This window comes from Urocampus carinirostris, chromosome 2 (genome assembly GCF_059441175.1).
Source record: "Urocampus carinirostris isolate Australia breed hairy pipefish chromosome 2, RoL_Ucar_1.0, whole genome shotgun sequence".
Classification (NCBI taxonomy): domain Eukaryota; kingdom Metazoa; phylum Chordata; class Actinopteri; order Syngnathiformes; family Syngnathidae; genus Urocampus; species Urocampus carinirostris.
Window position 1 is genome coordinate 32,072,864 of NC_142350.1, and position 22,114 is coordinate 32,094,977.

At 40.1% G+C, this 22,114-nt stretch overlaps 1 protein-coding gene across 2 annotated transcripts in view; it reads right to left on the reverse strand.

The window, feature by feature from the left end:
- Positions 1–22,114, reverse strand: part of dnah5 (dynein, axonemal, heavy chain 5) — a 159,252-nt gene that overhangs the window by 100,862 nt on the left and 36,276 nt on the right. Inside the window, exons 18-41 of one of the 2 annotated variants that reach the window (XM_088326195.1) lie at positions 18,432–18,512; positions 17,688–17,778; positions 16,540–16,685; positions 16,141–16,324; positions 15,406–15,669; positions 15,124–15,320; positions 14,929–15,022; positions 14,714–14,856; positions 14,166–14,242; positions 13,938–14,062; positions 13,632–13,867; positions 13,316–13,534; positions 13,173–13,235; positions 12,856–13,094; positions 12,055–12,202; positions 11,889–11,981; positions 11,610–11,809; positions 11,360–11,513; positions 11,021–11,184; positions 10,784–10,940; positions 9,901–10,113; positions 8,941–9,165; positions 8,175–8,347; positions 4,757–4,827 (exon numbers count right to left, since the gene is read on the reverse strand). In XM_088326195.1, coding sequence (XP_088182321.1) covers positions 4,757–4,827; positions 8,175–8,347; positions 8,941–9,165; positions 9,901–10,113; positions 10,784–10,940; positions 11,021–11,184; positions 11,360–11,513; positions 11,610–11,809; positions 11,889–11,981; positions 12,055–12,202; positions 12,856–13,094; positions 13,173–13,235; positions 13,316–13,534; positions 13,632–13,867; positions 13,938–14,062; positions 14,166–14,242; positions 14,714–14,856; positions 14,929–15,022; positions 15,124–15,320; positions 15,406–15,669; positions 16,141–16,324; positions 16,540–16,685; positions 17,688–17,778; positions 18,432–18,512 — 3,757 coding nt within the window. The remainder of the gene's footprint in view (positions 1–4,756; positions 4,828–8,174; positions 8,348–8,940; positions 9,166–9,900; positions 10,114–10,783; positions 10,941–11,020; positions 11,185–11,359; positions 11,514–11,609; positions 11,810–11,888; positions 11,982–12,054; positions 12,203–12,855; positions 13,095–13,172; positions 13,236–13,315; positions 13,535–13,631; positions 13,868–13,937; positions 14,063–14,165; positions 14,243–14,713; positions 14,857–14,928; positions 15,023–15,123; positions 15,321–15,405; positions 15,670–16,140; positions 16,325–16,539; positions 16,686–17,687; positions 17,779–18,431; positions 18,513–22,114) is intronic. The other variant, XM_088326196.1, reaches the window with a different exon arrangement.

The window sequence follows — 22,114 nt, forward strand, 5'->3', positions numbered from 1 at the left end:
AAAACGTCTCCGCCCGGGTGGCCGACAACTTTTTTTTTTAAACTTTTGCTTTATCATACCTGTCAACCTCCACAGCTCCGTGCCTTTCCAAACGTGTTTATTTATGTAGTTTAATATGTTATATAGTACATGTGTTTCGATTTATCTTATATATTGTAAATTAACAATTTGTTGTGAGATCCTGAGTTGCTCGACATGAATGAGGTTTATAATAGAAAAAAGTTGAAAAATTAAGTAGCTTGGACGTTCACTGTAGAAGGAAAAAATACATGCAAATATAACTAAATAGAATAATACATTTTCTTATTCAAATTATGAACTCATTTTCTGAATCTGAACTGCTCAATTCGTTTGCATGGATGAAGATGAGTAAATACAGGTACATACTGACGGCAGATGGAACACAGCGATGTCATATACATGAAATGAATGTTATGAATAGATTTATAATACACTTAATTTTAAAGCGTTGTTCTGTTATATATTCTGATTATCAATCCTTAATACTTTTTTTGCGATTAGTCGTCTTATTGAGTTTTAAGTTGTGAAAAATGGGGCAGGCAACTTTATGGCTGGGCAGGCAACTTTTGAGAGTTGTCTGCCCAACTCTGAAAAGTCGCCTGCCCTAGTGTCCGGTAACTTTTTGTCCTGAGTTTCAGACACTGCTATTGGCCAATGATGTTGCTGTTCTTTGTTTCCACACCCTAGGGTGGATTTGCTTTATGTGATCTAGGAGATTTAATAAAAAGAAAGGGCTCAGTGCAGACCCTTTAGAACAGATTTTGAATTTTGCATCATGAAGGTTTATTGTACAGTCCTCTCCTGTTCTCCTTGCAAGTTCAAAATTCATTGAAGTTAAATTTAGTGTTTACTGTACTATAAACATAACAGTCTTATGCGCAACATCGAATCACAGCTTTGCTTATCATAATCTCAAATGTGCATGACAATTGTCAATTCTGGTGTATGAAATACCTGTATGTTTTGAAAATTTTGGAAGCGGTGAGGGAAGTGCGATTTATTGTGTACTGTAAAAATGAACATATATAAAACTGTAAGATATTTACATTTTTATTGTACGGTCATGTAAGCTTGTAAACAGCCCCAAACCCATCTATTCGGACCACTAATAGTCCAATTAAGAGTGTTGAGTTATTCCTTTTTATAAGAGAAATTGTTGTTAATGTCATTTGATGTAACTGATGCCTCATGCGCATGCTAGTTTTTATTCTCAGATATGTTTTCCCTTTAGTTGGTTTCGCCATTAACCATGGTCTTGTAGTAAAAAAATACGTTCTAGATTTGTTGCTAAATGAGCCTCAAACGAATATCTTGATTTGTCAGCAAAAATTCCATTTCATTTTCTGCCATTGCTTAGAAAATGCCATAGTTAGTTAGACATCTATGGTGTAAATCTATGCTTCTAACGAGCAACATAAGCTTTCTACTCATCACTACATGAGACGTAGGAAAAAGGACACTTAAGGAGCAAGGAAGAAACTACTTGGTAACCTGTAACATTATGGTAATTGACTTAAATGTCTCATCTCATCTCATTAGCTGCACCGCTTATCCTCAGTAGGGTCGCGGGGGTGCAGCAGCCCATTCCAGCAATCATCGGGCAGTGGGCAGGGGACACCCTGAACTGGTTGCCAGCCAATCGCAGGGCACTGACATAAATGTAACATGTTTTATTAAGTGAAATCATATTTTATTCATTTTAAAATGCTACAGCATTTGTATAATGGCATCGCTCGTAACTTCCTATGGAGATACCATAACAAAGCCAACATGATTGTAAGAACTTTTCTCATGCAGCCCACCAACTCTTTGACCTGTTGTTCTCTGGTGGGCGACTAACAAATTTAGAGACAGTTTCTTTCCCGGGGTGATCACCACACTGAACAAGCGCACGAGACTTTGAAAAAGATGTATAACTTCTATATCATGTATGTCAGTTGTATTGAGAAATGGGTATTTGTCAAGAAAAACATTTACCATAAAATTTAAACTATAAGCCACAACTCTTTTTTCCCCAAGATTTCCACCTTGTGGCTCATGGAATGATGCGGCTTATGTATGCATTTTTCTAACAGCTGCCAGGGGCACCCAGGCAGTAGAAGTAAGAGTGAGACAGGTGGAGTTTATGTGGCGAGGAAGACACAAGTTGAATGTAACTTTGCGCTTTGTGCATAAATAAAACAAGATTGAACAAACCCTCATCATGGATAAGGTGTCAAAAAAGTGGGGGAATGAAAAGATTACAATTAACATCTAAAGAAGCAGAAAGGCGGATTCCTATTCATCTGTCAGCATCATTGTTTGAATTCGAATAAATATTTTACACGGTTGGATTCTATAAATTGGCCTTAATGTAACATAGCGATTTTCGCAGACATTCAAAGAAGATGAAGACGGCCAGGGAATGTAATGATGAGTCAGGCCAAATATCTTGTATCTTGTTTCAGACTGAGCGTGATGTTTCTCTGATTAGATAAATAGTAATCATATCTTGACTCCCAAGAGTTTAAGCTTTCAAATGATATGTGGCTGTCATGGTTGCCGATTGCCCTCACTTGGCCCCGCCCGTTTGGCGCCAGCTGCGGCTTGTTGCCTGATTGGCTTACCTCCTATTTAAGCTCAGTGCTGTCACTCACCCCTTGTCAGTCCGTCAACGAACCTCTGCACCCGCAAGATGTGTGTTTTGACTCTGTCCGGTATGCTGATTGTGAATCCTGTCCGGTATCGATCCCATCTATCAAGTCCTGTTTGATATCTGACTCCAGTGCCCAGTGTCTGGTATCAATCCCGTCTGTCTCGTCCTGTCTGATATCTTGCTACAGTTTCCAATATCCGGTATCGATCCCGTCTGTCTCGTCTTGTCTGATATCTGACTCCAGTCTCCAGTTTCTGGTATCGATCCTGTCTGTCTCGTCCTGTCCGGTATCGATCCCGTCTATCCGGTATCTGCTCGTGTATCTGATATCGATCCTGGCTGTCCTGTCCCGTACGGTATCGACCCGTCTGTCTGGTATCTGGTATCGATCCTGGATGTCCCGTCCTGTCCGGTAACTGCTCCAGTATCTGGTATCGATCCTGTCCGTCCCGTCTTGTCCGGTATCAATCCTGTCTGTCCGGTATCTGCTCGTTTATCTGGTATCGATCCTGGCTGTCCCGCCCTGTCCGGTATCTGCTCCACTATCTGGTATCCATCCTGTCTGTCCCATCCTGTCTGGTATCCATCCTGTCTGTCTGGTATCTGCTCGTGTATCTGGTATCGATCTCGTCAGCCTATGGCTTCCTCTTTTTTCACGCCGGACTTTTATCTTACTTCTTCCGCCCAGCGATCGCCGAATCACTGGCATTTGTGTTCACAGGCATTACTGCTCCATTCCCGTAAAAAAAAAGCTTGTGTGAAAACGTTAAGCATCTGGGTTCTCCTCCTGTTCTAGTTCTGACAGTGTCATGACGTATTTCAGTGACTGGTGACATCCTAGAGACACACGAATTTGTTCATCAAAAGTCCGTTGGCCCCCCGGCGGCCCGTTGGAACGTTAAGGGCTTAAGCTACTGTATATTATCATAACTGTTTCTGTGCACCGTCTTTCTTAGTAAATACCTCATGTTTCAGTGTGGCGCATGTGTGTAAAAAAATGTTTTTCCTCTACAAATGTACCGGGTGCAGCTTACAATCAGATGATCCTTATAGTCTGAATTTTAATGTATTCATGTGTTATAATTTGCCTCTTTTTGGGTTTTCTTTGGACTAAATATTATTGCACTACTTTTCATTGCAATGTTATTACAAATGGAAAATGCACTTACAGGTTAAGGCCAATCTATTATCACCACCTTGTAAAAATGTTTGCTTATTTATTCTGACAATTTCATTTTTTCTTTTAAGTCTATCCTGCAGTGCAGTATCTAAGCTTGCTGCAAACAATGTTCACTACTTTATTGTAAATGGCAATAAAGAGTATTCTATTCTATTCTCATCTCATCTCATCTCATTAGCTACACCGCTTATCCTCAGTAGGGTCGCGGGGGTGCTGGAGCCCATCCCAGCAATCATCGGGCAGTGGGCAGGGGACACCCTGAACCGGTTGCCAGCCAATCACAGGGCACACAGGGACAGACGACTCACTCGCTCATTCACACCTAGGGACAATTTGGACCGGCCAATTCACCTGAAATGCAAAGTCAAGAAGACCAAGCCTCCCTGTCTCGACACCTCACTGAGCAACACAGCGTAGTTCCGACCTGTGTCGACAAACTGTTGGACATATCTGTTTTAAAACGGGATGCCAGAGAAGAAGAGGATGAAGGTGCGCTAATATCGTCAGCCGCAGTTTGTACACAAGTGAGGCCAACTGAACCTATCAACTCTGAACCCTGCCAGTCTTCTTTAGACAACCCCCACTGCGAGAAGAAGATGGACAAAGACAGGATGTTGGAATGGGATAGAAGCGAAGCTGAAGCGGAGCGAGAGTCTGAGGCAAATGAAATCGCAGGAGCCAAACAAACTGCGGTCGAGATTGAAAACGTAGCAGTATTCTATTTTATTCCATTCTATTCTATTCTATTCTATTCTATTCTATTCTATTCCATCCCATTGGGTTATTCCCAAATGCCATGTATACAGGGCAATCTCTTGTCACTCCTGATATAACAGATTTTCCGAATGGGTCCAAAATACATAATTATGACTTCAATAGAACTATTTCATGAATGTAAATTTACTCAGTGTATTATTTACCTGTTCCTGCAGGGCCTGCAGGTGCTCCGCCCATACTCATATAAAGCGCCTGGGCAAGGGTGATGTAGCACCTGCAAAGTACATGAAGACATAAAACATGAAAAATACACATATAAACAATCATAAGATTAAAACTTCCCTATAATGCTTGTTGTAATATAATCATGTACACAGTTGCTTAGTGAGTACTTCACTTCACACCAGATGATGAAGGTGCTGTATCTGAGTCAGATCTGGAGGCATCACCTGCAACTGGTAACCATGGAAACCCGTACTAAACCCCGGCCCAAGAAATAGTTCGGAGAAGGATGAGCACCGCCAGGCTATACTCAGGAAGTGGTACCCGTACAACCCAGGTGACTAAGGGGTCCGTTTATGTGATGTCGTGATATAGTAAAAATGATTTTCATGAATGTGGTTGGAGGTTAGGATCGATCGAAAAATGGATTCAAGGGCAACGGACGAAGTAAATAGTAAAGAAATAGTGGTGACATTTGCCGGACAAGATAACAAATAAAGGTTTTGACCATTTAAAGAGAAAATCAGAGCTGCTGGCAGACTACTTCCCGTCTCTTTCCATCGCTTTTCCTCTCCTGTTCACGTGTCAGACCACACTTGCAGCTTGATGATTGTCTGTTCGTGAGCCGTGGTGTGCTCTACAAATTAGTCCCTGCCACTCACAGTGACTGACTGGTGTGTAAATGAAGTATTGCTCACGTCAAAACCATGATGGACTGCTTAGCAGTCTACAGCGTGTCCCATGGTCGGAAGTGCAAGTATCCCCTTATTAAACTTTATCAATGTGTCAAACTGGTTGACACAAACGCTTTCCTGCATTTTGATGACATAAATTACTTTGTTTGTGTTTGTGCGTTTTTTGTTTTATCTGAGTGCAACCCCTGTTAAAAAGCAAGTAAGAAATAGTTAAATAAATATATGACAGGATAATTCAACATTTAAATCGAATCACATGGATTCCACCAGGATTGCAGGTGACCTCACCTACCCGTCTCACAGCCTCTTTAACCTGCTGCTGTCCGGGAAAAACCTGCAGTCTCTCAGAGCCAGAACCAGCAGACTCATGGACAGCTTCTTCCATCTGGCTTTCAAACCTTTAAACTATTTCTCTGCCCTAAATTGCTGTAATTACATTCTGGCTATCCTTTGTACATGTTTCATTCAAAACCTTTATGTTTTCATATTTCTATATGCATACTTTTTTTTCTTTTTTGATAAAAAGCCAAAAGAAAACTTTTTGTTCTTGCTACTATTTGTTATTTGTTTTGTGCCTAGTGATCCCATGTTAGCATGCAGAGAAGAGGAAGTAATTTCATATGTGTTGTCTGCTCTGCAAGTAATATATTTGACAATAAAGTTGAAGTTAAACATTATAACTGGATAGGCAACACATTGCAGTAAATATTTGATCCTATAACTTAATAATTAAGAAAATAAATTATTGTATTTTGCGAACAATAATTTGTTATTCCCTGTTTCAATTAACTTTTGTAAAAATAGACATCATTGACATCTTAGCAAGGACCGATCGTAGGTCTTTCTCCATTGCTTGTTGTGGGCAGGACACGCACGCCAGCGTAAACCATAGACAGGACTTGTGATTATGAATAGCAATTGTTGCAAAATATTGTTTGGAAAACCAAATCCATCTTTTTTTTTTTCGTTTTAACTTCACTCTGTGTCAGTGTGATTCACAAAGGACAAAAAAACGAAATCTATGTGAGATTTGGTAAATTTTGATTATGTTAGTTTGCCTTGATGCAAGAAGAAAACATTGTTCATAATAACAGATCATGATGTTTAAATCAAATATGGGATTTGCTTTTAATAACAATGTTTTATATCGTTCCTTGACTTGCCTATTTTCTGAGTAAATTTGCAAATAATGGTAACAGGCTTGTGCTACAAGTCGTCGACCCTTTCATTCATGTTCCTTGAAACATAGCCACAGATATACAGCTTGACTTTGTCAAAGTTTACTCAAAGAATTGTTGTTGAAATTTGAAGTGCAGTATCATGTGACTTTAAATTCTGACTTGAAAACGAATATCAATGAGCTTATTTTGCGACTAATAATGGTTTATCAACCAGAGTTAGAGTAGTAGAATAGAAAAAGAAATAACAATAAAGTTTAGTAAACCAATATTAACCAAATTTAGGATTTTCATCCAACTCCTTAAACCAGTGGTTCTCAACTGGTCTGAATTAAGTACCCATCATTCCACCCTAATGACAAGCCGCAACCCAAAATCAATCAAATGTATCCAATGAAAGGATGGTGCAGTATAAAGCAAAGATAGTATATACCAGGGGTGTCCTTCATTTATCAAGCTCAAGCCTTATTTTTGTTACTAATTTTCTTCAAGGGCACCCCATATGATATGCAATTCTAAAATATGTTATCACTATACCAGGTTAACTATTTGGAAGTAGGGTTAAATAGACTCAGTCACGCACTAAATTCTTTTTTTACTAGAAAATCAATGACCCAGCATTTGTAAGTAATTTTCAGAACATGTCCATAGGCACCTCAGTTGTCTTAGGGTGCACCTTGTTGGAGACCCCTAGTATATATTCACCTGCAAAACCATAACGACCTTAAGTACCATACAGACCCGTGTATAAGCCTACATCGTACATAGGCGACCCTCTAAAAATAATAAAAGAAGTTTGTAACCAAAATATTGAAAAAAAATCTTGTATCTAAATAGTGATGATTACTTAATTGTGTAAATAATAAAGATCAATTATGGGTAAACACTTTTTAAAACAATTTACTGTACTTTCAAACTGTGCTCTAATGGCAGACACTCAAACAACATTTTCTTAAATCTCAATCATTTCATTCTTCGACTTGATCATTGTTGTCAGTTTTCCACTTTTCCTTCCCCTTATCACTAACTTTCCTGGGACCAATTATTGTGGGCAGAAAAAGAAAATAAAACAAACAAATTCACAATAAAATGAGATGTGATCCCTCTCAAACACAATTGGGACGGGGCCGATTGGCTTAACAGGAAGAAATCCAGCTGGGTGTTATCGCCATCTACGATGTAATTGACCCTCTGTTTTTGTCTTTTAATCAGGAAAAATCCTGCTACCTATTAAGAACAGGTCCGCGTCCCACCTTTGGGTCCCAACAAACTAATCTGAATCTGAATCTGAATCTGAAACTAGTTAAGAAACGCTGGTTTAAACTAAATAAGAGGGTTTTTTTGTATAATTTGTGTTAAATTATGCTCATTGCCTTCTCCATTGTACACAAAATGGCCAACTTATGTCTGAATTGATTTTGACTTTTTGGTGTTTCCTCTTTTAGTTTCACCACTCATCAAACCTGGAAAGAGTTCAGTACCTTTCATTCCCTTTTCCTAACAGCAAGGGTGCTACATAAGCGTACCTGTCAGTCAACGGCGTGATGACGAGCCTTTCAGTGCAACCCAAAAATTCATTCTGGTAGACGAAGCCTACGTCTGTGATGTTGATCATCATTTTGTCGGCGTCCTCATTGAAGTAGAAACGACACTGCTTCAACCACTCAAAGTCTCCGGGGCTTTTGATATGGAGTCGGCACTTGGTAACAAAAGGGAAGATGATGGATAAATGAGGACAGAGAGTGAACAATAACAACTGCCTGGTTAAAGTTTATAAAAGGAAAGTGGTTGGAATTCATGCTACAAAGCTACAGTGGAGGTAGTTCAAAACGAGGAAGAAAAAAACGCTATATTCATATTGAACAAAAACGGTGGAAAAGATGCAAATCAGTAAGCTATTACTGAAATTAATTTATGTGGAAATTGTCGAGACTAACAGGGATGACTAATGGCTTAAGTCTGGAAGAAAAAAAGAGAGAATGGTGAACTGAAGGTAAGAGGTAGATAAAATATATTTTTTTAAACACAACTAAAATGTGAATACTAAATAAGCGGAAATTAAACACAGTGCATCAAATACATGCGTTCTTCTGTCCTTGGTGATAAGCAGGGCAATTATTGTGCATTAAAAATTGCTTTTAATAACATTAAAAAAAGAACATTTCTCTTTATGCTATTTTCAGATACTCTTACAGTGCTCTGGCAGGGTTTAGCTTGTGAGACATGTATCAAAAGGAAGGGTTTGTCTTTAGAAACAGCATTTCTTGTTTCGGTTCTCATATGCATACTTACAAGGTCATCAAAAATATCCCTCTGGTGTACGTGGATAGTGATGAGAGTCTCATATTTGGTCCGCTCAATAGCACTCAGGTCTTTTGTGGTCATATCGATCAGAGTATTGAGCAACTCTAAAAACATTTGATTAGTTTTAGCCATAATACGACGATCGTATCTGGCATTGGTGAGAGCTTCTTCAGAATCCCGTGTCCAGATCATCTGGATACCCAGTAAGCCCACCTAAATGAAACATCAACAGGACATGGTCATATTTAGAATTACAGTCAATATTTCTCGATTTCTGTTTTTCCAATTGCGGCACTTACTACATCCATTAATATGTTGGTTCCTGTCTGCCTATGTTTATCTTTATATTTTCTTTCAAGTGTAAATTCCTTATAATATTGGAAATAAAGGTGAAGCATTGTGGTCAGAATGAATAAGTTTGATGTTTTCATGAAAAATATGTCTCTTTACAGTAGGTGATTACGCCGAGAACATTTTTATGCTATTAGAAGAAAGCTTCTCATTCTAATGAGAAATGTCAGGCAGAACCTGATTAAATTATGAGAAGTAGCCCCCACCCCTAATAACACTAACTCAGAAACGTAAATTTAATTTATTTATGGCACATAGCTTTATCATCCAAAGAAAGTTTTTTATTCTATCAGGAACATTTCTCATCTAGACTGGGAAGTTTCTTGGTTGAATGAAAACATTTTCTTGGGATGCATTTTGTCAGCAGTTTAATTCACTCAAATTCAATCAGTTCATGGTTATACCCGACGCATACAGTATTTATTTCACCTTGGTTTGTTTGTTATTTAAAAGTTTTTTACTGAAGTCAAACTCATTATTTCACATCTGAAATGTGACAGTGAACTAAAATGGTTATTTCCAATGTATAAACAGCAATGGGATGTTAGTCCAATGATACAAAATAATCGATGAAAATATAACTTTCCTTTGACTCACTTGAGCAGGGAACGAATTGAGAAAGTCAATGAGCTGAAAGCTAGAATCCTGAATGGTCACGACGGCATTCCGGATGATCAGGTGTAAAGACCTCTGGGATTCCTTCATGAGGGCATTGAGCCAAACCTCAACATTTCCTTCTGCTGTGACAGGTCGATCCAGCACCATGGTCTCGCCCTCCCGAGATGATACGGCGAGGATGCGGTCATATACCTGCAACGGGTATTAATGAGAGGAAAAGCAAATGATCTTACACCAGCAATGCATGCCTTGAAAGGAACAAGTCCCATAAATTCACTTAGCTTGGCAGATTCACATTTTTTTAATGTATGTATGGAAAATATGAATTTAATGTTTATCAGTATTTGGTGGGGATTTCACCAAATATTTTTGAAGTAAATCTATCTTTTTTTAAACATGTTTCAATGGACTCAATTTATATGCACATTATTACCGTACTTATTTTCGATGAGTCAGGTTGGTGCAGATATTCACAGTACTGTACAGCAATAAAACCCTTTTCTCCCAAATATAAGTTGCTCGGGAAAAAAAGTATGAAAACTTATATTAAGGTAGAATAAAAGACAAATCCCACTGTCACATTTTTTGTGGCTTTTACAACACTTCAAAGAGACATAAATAATTTTCAATGTAGGAGAAAAACACAAAAGCAATGATCGGTTTAGTTAAATAAACAGTCCTAATTGTAATAACACCATAGGAGTACACTACCAACCAGAGGGTGGTATAACTAAAAAAATGGAGTATAGACCAATCTTGTTGATACTTATCATGGCAGTTTACATCACGCTAGTGCAAAATTGCCATTATTGTTACATCTCTTGTTGTTAAATTTCAAACATAATGATTCATACAACTTTACCTTGTCATGGAATCTGACAGATTTAATGTTGTCAAAAACATTAAGAAGGTGGGCTTGAATGGTATGCGAGTCCGAGGCCTGACCCAGGATCTCAAGAAGAGCAGGGTCCGAAACAAAGAAGAATCGAGGAAACAGCAGGCGCTTCTTCTCAAGATATCTTTGTTATAAAATGTCAGGAAATAATAGTTTGCCGAGTACCATCATTTTATTCAATCAATTTCTCTATTAGATTCTTACCCTGTTAGAGATTTTTGGCATATTTCAAGCTGTTCCAGAAGATGAGGAAGAAGCTGTCCCATTGTCTCATCGCCAACACATGACTGGATCACGTTGGGCATATCATGGGCTCGCATCATGATCTTAACCCAAGATTTGTCAATGTTGGAGAATCGCTTTGCTTCCTAAAAGTAAATCATTGTTTTGTTTTTGTTTATTTTAATTTTGTAGGACTAAAGGATAACTGTAAACCTAAACATTGAATAGCGTTATTTGTCTTATAAAGTGATATAACAGGCACAGTCTCAGTTCTAATGTCAGGGCTTAGTACTGGAACAAGAACGTCCATATCAGTGTTACCTTTGGAAGCTGTTTTGCAATGTCCCCGCCCACAAACACTGCCTCAAGGTAGATCCATAGGTTTTGGACGGTCATCCAGTTTTCAATGATGTCGGTGGTGTTGGACAAGTTGAGAACCCATTTCTGTATTTGGGCTTTAAATGGAGTGTTGTACCTTGAGAAAAGGGGGGCATTAAACATCCCATTGTAACACTTCTAATGTTGTGAAACATGCAAAAGTATGATGTACAGGTATTGTGTGGACCCTTACCTGTTACTCATCAGAGAGCCTAACATCATGAGACTGTCCTCCATACTCGTGATGATTTCTGACGTGGTGTCTCCTCTCAGTAAAAGCTCCCCACGGGTTTTAAAGTTGGCAAATGTTAAAGTCTTGTTGTCCCACTCTGCAATAACTTGCTTCAGCTTCTGCTCAATGTCCCGCTCTTTAACTGCACTTATGCAAATATCCTGTACCGGTCCATAGAGCATAAGTTAAACAAACTATGATCTAGAAATCTATTAAACATCTTGGACCTCACAGTCTTACCTCTATCTCCTCTTTGTATTTGAGTAAAGGAGCTTCCATAATACTCCGTAGCTTGAAAGTATCCGTTTCAACCTCAAATGTATGTCCCGTCACCTGCTCAAAGAACCAAAAAGCTGGTGACAATAACGAGTGTAATGTCGTTGCTGCATTTTTCTCCTTTACCGACCTCTGTGATTCTCTTCCAGTGTCGCATCATCATTGCTTTGTTCGCCATTAGTTCCAATAGGGGGCAGCACTCGTTGAATTCATCTATAATTTTCTTCAGTTCCAGAAAGGCTTGCCATTCCTTGAGAGCTCGAGGCAGCTTTCGACATCTGAAATTATAAATCGATGAATAAAGTTACTATGATGAAATAATCCTAGTCTCAAGATGCCATAGTCTCATGTTATAAAATATTTAACAGATAGGATTGTTTACGGGTCAATTATTCACTGGTCAATCTTTGAAGCTACCTTTTCTTTCTATACATGTTATTCTTAAGGCACATGATTCTGAACATCAAACTGTGGTATTTTGGCTAAGATGATAACAAACAGCCATATTAACAAAAATCCCCAAATCACTCATTCTGTCACAATATCGGGCAAATTAAAAATAGTAATGGCAAAAAGTCCTTCAGCTAAACCAAAACCAAACAGAGTGAGTCATCTTACAGAGATTTTAACTAAAAACATCTTGGGATACTTATGGACTAAGACCTGATTAGCAAGACCTGCAAGGCATGTTCAGAACTGACTGATACAAGCTTTACCAACAGCAATAGACAACACAGCATTTTGCGTTTGTAAAATTTGACTTAAATTGCAAAAATGACTACTTCCCTCACACTGGATTGTTATACATCAATCTCATTAGGCCTCGAAAGTGTACCTAATGATGATGTATGGAGACTTAATAAGATTTATTGGTTTGCAAATTAAAAATTTGATACTCGTGGATTTTGTTGAGGCAAATGACTTTCCTCACCTTGTTTGAAAGTCCATCAGATCATTATTGATTTTCTCAATGTGCAAGTCAGCCCAAAGGATGTCATTGTAGCCGTTGACAGTTTCGATGACATTGTTGTAAAGGCCGTACAACTTTTGCAGCAGAGACAGCTGTTTTCTAATTTCTAAGAGCTCAGGATGCTGAGTCACAGGTAGTCCAAACAGCTCCTCACCACCTGTGTAGGTGATGTATTTTCTGAACAAGTTATCAAATCGATTCTGAGGAGAGGGGGAAAGCAAATGTGAATTTAATTGATCAATAGTCCTGAACTGAATATTAAAAATAGCATGTGGTACCTGGAACATGATAAGTCTATCACTGGCATCCTGAGGAGCTAGCCCCACCACCATAGGACCATCCTGGCATCGAAGAAAAATCTATCATCTTCACTGACATTTTATAAGTGTAATATGCATGCATATATTATATATTGCTCCACCTTGTCGTAATCCGTGTAAAACTGTTGACAGTCTTCCATGAAGATCTGCACATTTGTGGATAGCTCAGCCCTGAATTTTGGCTGTAAAGCAATCAGTTCGTTTTGAACTTCTGTGCTTCGGAGCAACAACTTTTCCCATACGTAGCGCAGTGTGTCCACTTTGTCTGCTTCTTCTTTTGCCACTGAGAGCTCATACTTGTGAAGCATGGTATAAGACTCCTGAGAAGAGTAGATTAGTTGAGTTCTAACGGAAAGTAATAGGTCATGTATATTATTTTTCACAGATTTGCATATGCCATATTATTTTCTGATATACCTCTATGGGACCAACTTGAAAGTCAATGGAGATCTGGTTTTCCCTGATCTCCTTGAATGCTGCCATGGCAGTGCGAATATCATCCAGGTCTTTAATCTGACGATTCAGTTTCTTCCCTATCTCGTCAACAAAGTTGAAGATCTGGTCCATCTCAGAACGATATTTTCTGTTACAATACAGCCCGTAGTCCACCATCCAAATCTTAGTTTCAGTGGTGAGGGACAGCTTCAGGTCAACTGGTAGAATAAAAAACATAGCTTGGTTACATATTAGTCAACTGGCATGCAGTCACTTGATTTTTTTAACCTGTAAATAATGCTAATGCTCCAACAGTGATGCATTCAGGTTCTGAGTTAATTTCCAGCTGCAAGTCTCGATAGTAAAGAATCTGGCTTTCAAATTCCGACAACGAAGGACTACCCTGAAGGAACCTAGGGGAAAAGAAAAGCCAAAATATAATTGTGCATAACTTTATTTCAAAAGAATAAATTGTATCACCCATAAACACTGATTATTATACTATTAAATTCATACGTTTGCATAGCATCACCACGGTCCGTTCTCCAAATGTGATGAAAACTGTTGAAACGATCGAGCGACTGCATCACCTCCTGTAATTCCAAGTGTAGAGATTGAAAGCAATTAGAACGATATTTTTAATTTGATTAGCCAGTAACCTTATCATTCCCCAAGAGAAGTGTCTATTTAGTCTTTGTATACCCATTTGCATAGCTCCTACATAAGCAGAGCACACACTTGCATGTATGCAAGAGATATTTACTTTAAAATGTATATATAATATATGTATATATATATATATATATGTATATATATATATATATATATATATATATATATATATATAATATATATATAATATATATATATATATATATATATATATATATATATATATATATATATATATATATATATATATATAATATATATATATATATATATATATATATATATATATATATATATATATATATATATATATATATATATATATATATTTTGCAAATCTAGAAGATTTAATCACAAGCTACAAGTACTCATGTCTATGGAAAATATCATACCTTTCTGTTGGATACAATTGACGTTCCAAGGACAGAAACCAACTTGACGACCTCCTTGTTTTCAGAAACACTTTTGTAGTAGTTTCTGGTTTGAATGGGAATGGCCTGGCCCACATACGCTGATATGTCAGACGCACTGCCATCTAAAAAATATTGATCTTATTTATTGTTTCAAAATCTGAACACATAACTGTAATTCAGTTTATATGCCGCACCGGCAATGCTCCGGTATGTCTCTGTTCCATCCTCTGAATCACTTTCTGAACTGTCCGACTTTAACGCTGCCATTCGCCTTTCGTTCAATTTTTTCTGCAAAAATAAACAGACAATGCTATATCAGGTCTTGCACAAGCTTCAGAGTTGTCGGTTATTCATTTTATGTGAAAGTTACGATTTCTTCTATAACGGACCTTTGATATCCTTCCTTTGTTCCACTGGCCGACACCTTTGCTAACACTCACAATGCACTCTACAGCTTTGTTCAATGTCTGCTGTACGTCCTCCAGAGTGGGGATGATGGCAATGTTTGGAATGGAAAGTGTTGCATTTACTCTGAAGATGGCCTGCTGATTGGTACTCCTCCCACGTCTGGGAGAGTCATTCTCACCTAAAGGACAAGGGTTGAACTCATGTAGAATACGTGGAGCTACTTTTTGAATTAGGATTGTTTTAATCGGGAAAAAAAAGCCAACCCATAAAATGCGCAAGCGTGGAAGTCTGGATGCATTTGCGAAGTGTCTCCAAGGTGTTGCGTGTCAGCCTGAACAAAGCGTCAACGTTGCGCTGGTTGAAATATGAAAGCAGCTCCTGAGCCTCGGATTCCATCACTTGCATCAGGTCTTTCCTCTTCCTCCTCCTCACCAAAGGGGAAGGCGGACCGACGCTGATAGGGGGTAGCAGGAGATTTCTAGAGGGAGGGTGGGCCTCTGATAGGCCCTCAGAATTTGTGGCACAGGCTCACCAGTTGTACAAACATGCACAGAATAATGTAACAGTTTTCGCAATAACCATAGAATAAAGACCAAGGTTTAAAGACTCATGGAAAGAGAAAGAGAATACTTTCCGGATGCACTGTACATATATATTTTCTCATGATTTTGTCACTTGGGAAAAGCCAATGACAAATGTGTGACTCATATTTCAGAAAATAGGTGATGATTAATAAAGTTTAGGAGTGTGAATGCTGGGACATATGTTGAGAATTCAGGCTAATAAACAATATCACCTTTTAGTAGCTGAAAACGATTTCTCTCAAGCATATCAGGGGAATTGGCTTGCCATCAACACTTACATTTTCTTTGTAATAATACACCATAGTAGCTCAATGTTTGATGTCTCACAGAATTAGACTTGAATGTTTCAATGTTTGTATAGTAGTGTTTGGTTACTCATCAAATTCAGATTTTTGATCAATTTAGTGCTAATACCTTCCCGGTCACCGCTGTCTCTGAGGCCAGGCCGCTGTCTATGAGGCCAGGCGTCTTCTGTTTTTTCACCTTCCTCTCTTTGATTGTGGTCAAACTCCAGCAGCATGTTGATCAGTTCATTAGCGGCTTCCTCCACTTGCAGGCTCTTGGTGTGCAGAGTCTGAGCTTGCTTAATACACAAGTCCTACACACACAGACACACAAACAGTAAATGCACAAGGAAGCACAGGGAATTGGGCCGAAACATTAGTTCCTGAAGGATATGAATGATGGATGCTGTGGGAGTCATTAGCGCTTCATTCAATTCAATACTAAATGTGTTCCTTTTGATCTTATTCACAGCAAAACGTCTGTCATAACCCAGATGTATTTTCACACCTATGTACTCTATATAATTACCCTGGTGGTCTTCACAAATTCCTCACAGGTAAAAGGTTCATCTTCTGGGAGAATGCACAGCGTGCATGTGCTCATCTCCTGCAACACCGCGTCTATCCTGAATTCCACCAAGTCATTCACTCTGTCCATCAACAACTCTAGATTCTCTGGAGGGGAGATGCCAACGAGATGCAATTAGCAATGGATTTTAAAATTATGTTATGACAAGTAAGGAAGGAGAGGAGAAACGACAACACGATGGGACTATCAAATAGTACAATATGGATGGTGAGGATATACTGTTTATTACAGTATTATGAATGACCACATAAGACTATAAAAATGCACATTGCAGAATGAAAATCTCATCGGATGGAGCCTCTGCCGAGTTGGGAAAAAAGTGTTCTCATACAGTAATCACTCGTTGTAACGCTGTTTACTTTTCGTGCTTTCGATACGTGGATTTTTATCATGCTTTGTGTTCTGTAGCAAACAACACACAGCAAATGCTATTACGGGTGCAGGTTCCGGAGGGCTATGTGTGTGTGTGTGTGTGTGTGTGTGTGTGTGTGTGTGTGTGTGTGTGTGTGTGTGTGTGTGTGTGTGTGTGTGTGTGTGTGTGTGTGTGTGTGTGTGTGTTTGTGTGTGGCAATGTTACCATCCAAAACAAACTGAAAGCATGGCAACAGCTAGAATTTTTGCGGCTAATTAATTGAATCAGACTCTAAGATAGGCAGACAAAAGCACACAAATGCTGATCAGCAGCATGTACGGGAAGAGACAGAGGCGGGGTCGGCAGATGAAGCAATAGCCAGGCTGCAAGTACGGCCTACTGCTAGGGCTACTGAAACGAATGACCTGGAGCAACAACTCATGAAAAACTGCTACAATTGTAAGGATCCCTAATACTGGTGTGCAGCTAGTCAGCTGCACTCTACATCACTTTTTTACACTGAAAGGAAAAGCCCTTCAAATTTGTTGTACGTTTGTATATCAACAATTAAGACTAATTAATTTAGCTGCAATTCGGTGTTCAGCGTTTTTTGGAAATCTATAGTTGTTATTTTGTTAAAGTCATACAACACGGGACTTATAGGGAACGCAATTCCCCCGAAAAACAAGGGACTACTGTACAACATATGAAAATATTGTGACCAGATTAGACTTACCCAATGATTTGTGTACGGCGCTTAGATATTTGTCTATGTTCATTGATGTCCAGTTGATGGAGGTCAACCCTGGCTGGATTGCCTCGTCCACCTGAGGAAATGATTTTAAACACTGTTGTTTTTATCTACTTGGCACCTCATACCAATTCAAGAACACTTCATTAAATTATCTTTATATAAGGTGTAAGCCATAAAATTATAACATATTTTTTTCTAAAATAATTTGATAAAGTACACAAAACTTAATTTCATTATGCAATTAAATGTCATAAATTTAGATTTTTAATTGCCATTTTGTTCATATACTACATGTTCCTGTGGTAATTATTCACTATGTTACAATGTGCTCAATTGCCCCCCCACAAAGACTACAATCCCATGAAAGCCATTAATAGGAGGTGACATCGTTTGATTTTGGTGCGAATTCAACTGTGGAAAAAGAGGTAAGCTTCAACCTTTACCCTCCTTACATTTATTTTATTTTAAATGCGTTATACTTGTATGAGTCTCTCTTAAAGTTCTAATTATTAAGGACAATTCATTTTCAAAGATATAATATTTAGATCTTAAAGTTGTGTTAATCTGTTGAAAATTAGCAAGCTAAAGACCAGCTAAAGAGCTACAGCTAAATTAGCTAAAAAAAAAAATCCCAATTCAGTTTCAAACTATACAGGGGAAATTTAAATAAATTACATCAACAAAGAGCAGAAAACCAGGAACCCTTCACACACACACACTCCTTACCTTAGATACATGTGGCATGGCCAATTGTTCAAAGACACTCTGAATCTTCCCGCGTACTCTAGAATTTTCGCTCAACATGAACTGAAAAAGTATGAAAGTGTTGCATGAAAAATCACTCACAAATAATGAATAATATTGCTAACATGTACAATCTGTACTAAGAACACTTCACATTTTTTGTGTTATCACAGTGGTCCCCAAACTACTCTCGCTTCGCATTTGGTCCAGCCCTGTGAACTATACCAAGGAGCATTCTGACGCATATTTTTTAACCACAGAAACAAATCAAAGTAGGGGTGCATGCTAAAGCGTATAACGGGATTTAAACCCGAATGGGTCCTTATTTCCTGTTGCCCGCTCCGCTCCGTGACAGAACGCTCCAGCCAGACGTGGACCCAGCGTGTGCTCACAACGGCGCGGATTGGGGAAAGCTGGATGCTCCCTGCGCTCTCCAGCAGTTGGATTGGATGGAGGGCGCCGTCTGGCGATCGCCCAGTGAGGTCACCGCACTTCAACTGCAGGTCGAGCAAACTCAACGGAGCATACGACACCAGATGGAGCAATTAGCTCAGCGGACTGAGTTAATGTCACGTCAGCTGAATTAGCTCTTGTCGGAAACGGCCCCACCTCCCGGGGTCTCTTCTCCTGCCGCATCGTCACCTTTCCTGGCCATCCGACCCACGGCCCCGCCCGCCTTGGCAGTTGCTGTGCCTCGGATGGGGTTTCCGGGAAGATTTGGCGCCGAGCTGTCTGAGGTCCCCGTCGACCTCAAAGCCGTGCCTGTCAGCATCAACCACGCCCCTGTCGGCATCAACACTGCGCCTGTCGCCCAACCTTCCATACCCGTCTGTCAGTCGGACTCCCCTGCTCCCCAGTCTGACTCCCCAGCTCGTCTGTTTGACTCCCCGGCTCATCACTCTGATTCGTCTGCCCGCCACTCCGTTTCGTCTGCCCGCCACTCCGATTCGTCTGCCCGCCACTCTGATTCATCTGCTTGCCACTCCGGTTCATCTGCCTGCCACTCCGACTCTTCGACTCGTCTGTTCGACTCTCCTGCAACGCCCGATCTGTCTGAGGTTCCAGCCTGCTTGCCTGTCCGCCTGTCAGACTCGTCCGTCTGTCCGCCTGCCGTGCCTGTTTGTCGACCTGTCTGCCTGCCTGATTCACCCGTCCGCCTGTCTGATTCTTCTTCTCGCCACTCCGCTTCTAGTGCTTGCCATTCCAACTCTTCGAGTCGCCCGTTTGACTCTCCTGCAACGCCCGATCGGTCTGAGTCCGACTCGTCTGCTCGCCACTCCGATTCGTCTGCTTACCAGCCCGGTTCGTCCACCCGCCACTCCGATTCGCCCGCCTGCCGGCCCTGCCTCTCCCCGTTCCTGCGTTTTCAGAGGCTGGAGTGGGGCCGCCCTCTTCGGGAGCATCAGCCCATTCTAGGGGGGGACGTATTTGGTTTTTGTTGGGACTTCAGGGGCCGTCCCTTGAGGGGGGCATTCTGTCACGTCTGGCGCAGTTGCCATGGCGCCCAGCTGATTCCAGCGGGGTGGCGCCGGATTCTGGCGCGGTTGCCTCAGTGCCCAGTTGGTGCCGCCCATGAACACTGGCTGAGACGTATTTGACTGATTGCTTCTTAGAGTACTTAAACGCGTTCTTTTGAACTGTCCTTTGCTGGAGCGTATGTTATAAATCAAGTCAAGTCATTTTTATTTGTATAGCCCTAAATCACGAAGAGTCTCAAAGGGCTTCACAGATTATTACACTATATTACACAGACTATTTTTCAGCCGACGAGAAGAGTAGGTTATTCATATGCTATGGAGTAGAAGTGAGTTTTAAGTTTAGATTTAAACATTTCCACTGAGGTTGCAGATCGGATCTCAGGGGGAAGAGCATTCCACAGCGCCGGTGCCCGGATGGAGAACGCTCTCGAACCAGCAGAACAACAAGCTGTCACACCAGGTTTGATGGAAAACCTCAAGCTTAGTAGCGCGCCATTTTCTTTCCAATTTCCTGCATTCTTGTTTAAGGGTTCTAGTTTCATCAGTAAACCAAGGCGTGCGTCTTTTAGGACCTGATTTTAGCTTTATGGGCGCTATTGAATCCAGGACACTAGTCAGGGTGGTATTGAACTCATTCATGAGTGAGTCAATCGAGCCATTGTATGAAGGAAAGGACGCAACTGCTCCAGGAAGGAGTTCAAAGAGCTCAGAAACTGTGCCAGTGCTTATATTGCTTCCGCTAAATCCTTCAGCTTTTTTAACACTACATTTAGCTAGCACCTCAAATGTAACTAAATAATGATCCGAGATAACGGTAGAACACGGTAACACCATAATGTTTGAGGTTAAAACTCCTCGAGTCAGAACCAAGTCTAGCGTGTTTCCATCTTTATGGGTTGGCAAATCAACCAGTTGATTAAAACCAAATGCATCAATTAGAGACCTAAACGCAATAGTAAGTGAACTGAGTGGGGAGTTCATATGAATGTTAAAGTCCCCCATAATTATAATTTTGTCTGCATAGGTTACTAGTTCAGACAAAAGTTCAGCAAATTCGTCTAAGAAAGTTGTGTATGGCCCAGGTGCGCGATAGATAGTTATTACATAAATTGACAATAGAGAGGACCGCATCACAAGAGCCTCAAATGCCTTGTAATTATTAGAGGTACGAGGATTAAATTTGAGCGATTTTTCAGAAATGAGCGCGACACCGCCACCCTTTTTCAACGTGCGTGCTACATGGCTACTCGCGTAGTCAGGGGGTGAAGCATAATTTAGCGCTAAATACTCATCCGGGCGTAACCAAGTTTCACAAAGACCCATACAGTTAAGTTTATAATCACGAATAATGTTATCAACAAGTAAAGCTTTAGGAGCAAGCGATCTAATATTTAAAAGACCAAATTTTAGCTTTGCTGAATCATTTGACTTAGCTGAAGTCTTTGTAGTCTTTGTAGAGATCGTCAAAAGATGCCGCCGTTGGGGCCGTTCGTGAGCGTTGAGTGTAAAGCGTCGGTTAGACTTCGCTCCTTAGACTTCGCACGCTTCACACATCTACCCGCACGGCAACCACGCTTCTGTTTTCTGTCTTTACGGCACCGTTGTCGTCGTTTATTAGGAGGAATAGTTGTCCACAAGGATGCCGGATCTCCTTGAAGTTCGCTCGGTATATCATAGGCGGTGTAAAAAGTGCCCGAAAAGTCGAAATTTAGACGCCCACCCAACCGAATAAGTTCGTCCCTACTGTAAGTATTTTTGGCCACACATGTGTCCAAAAATGAAAGCAAAAAAGACAAGAGAACGGCAATAAATAGAAGATTAGCTGGAGAGCAACTAGCCGCAGCATCCATGCGCGCCGCCATGTTGCAGCTACAGTTGCTTTGTTAAACCTCTGTGAAACGTCTGTGAGACTTATGTGAGACTTCTGTTAAATCCTGTTAGATGCCTAGTTCTGTGAATCTGCCCGTATTTGATCCTGTTTTGTTTTTGGTCTGATCCGTTTATTTTTGGATATTCTTTTCTTTTGAGTGGATTTCTAATTCACTCCTGCGACCATCGATCCCGGATCGATTATGCGCCCTCCTCCTCTTCCCCCAATAAATTGTGAGTACGTCTACGCGAATGGGTCCTTATTTCCTGTTCCCCGCTCCGCTCCGTGACAGAGGGTACTTCAACATTTAACTCAGA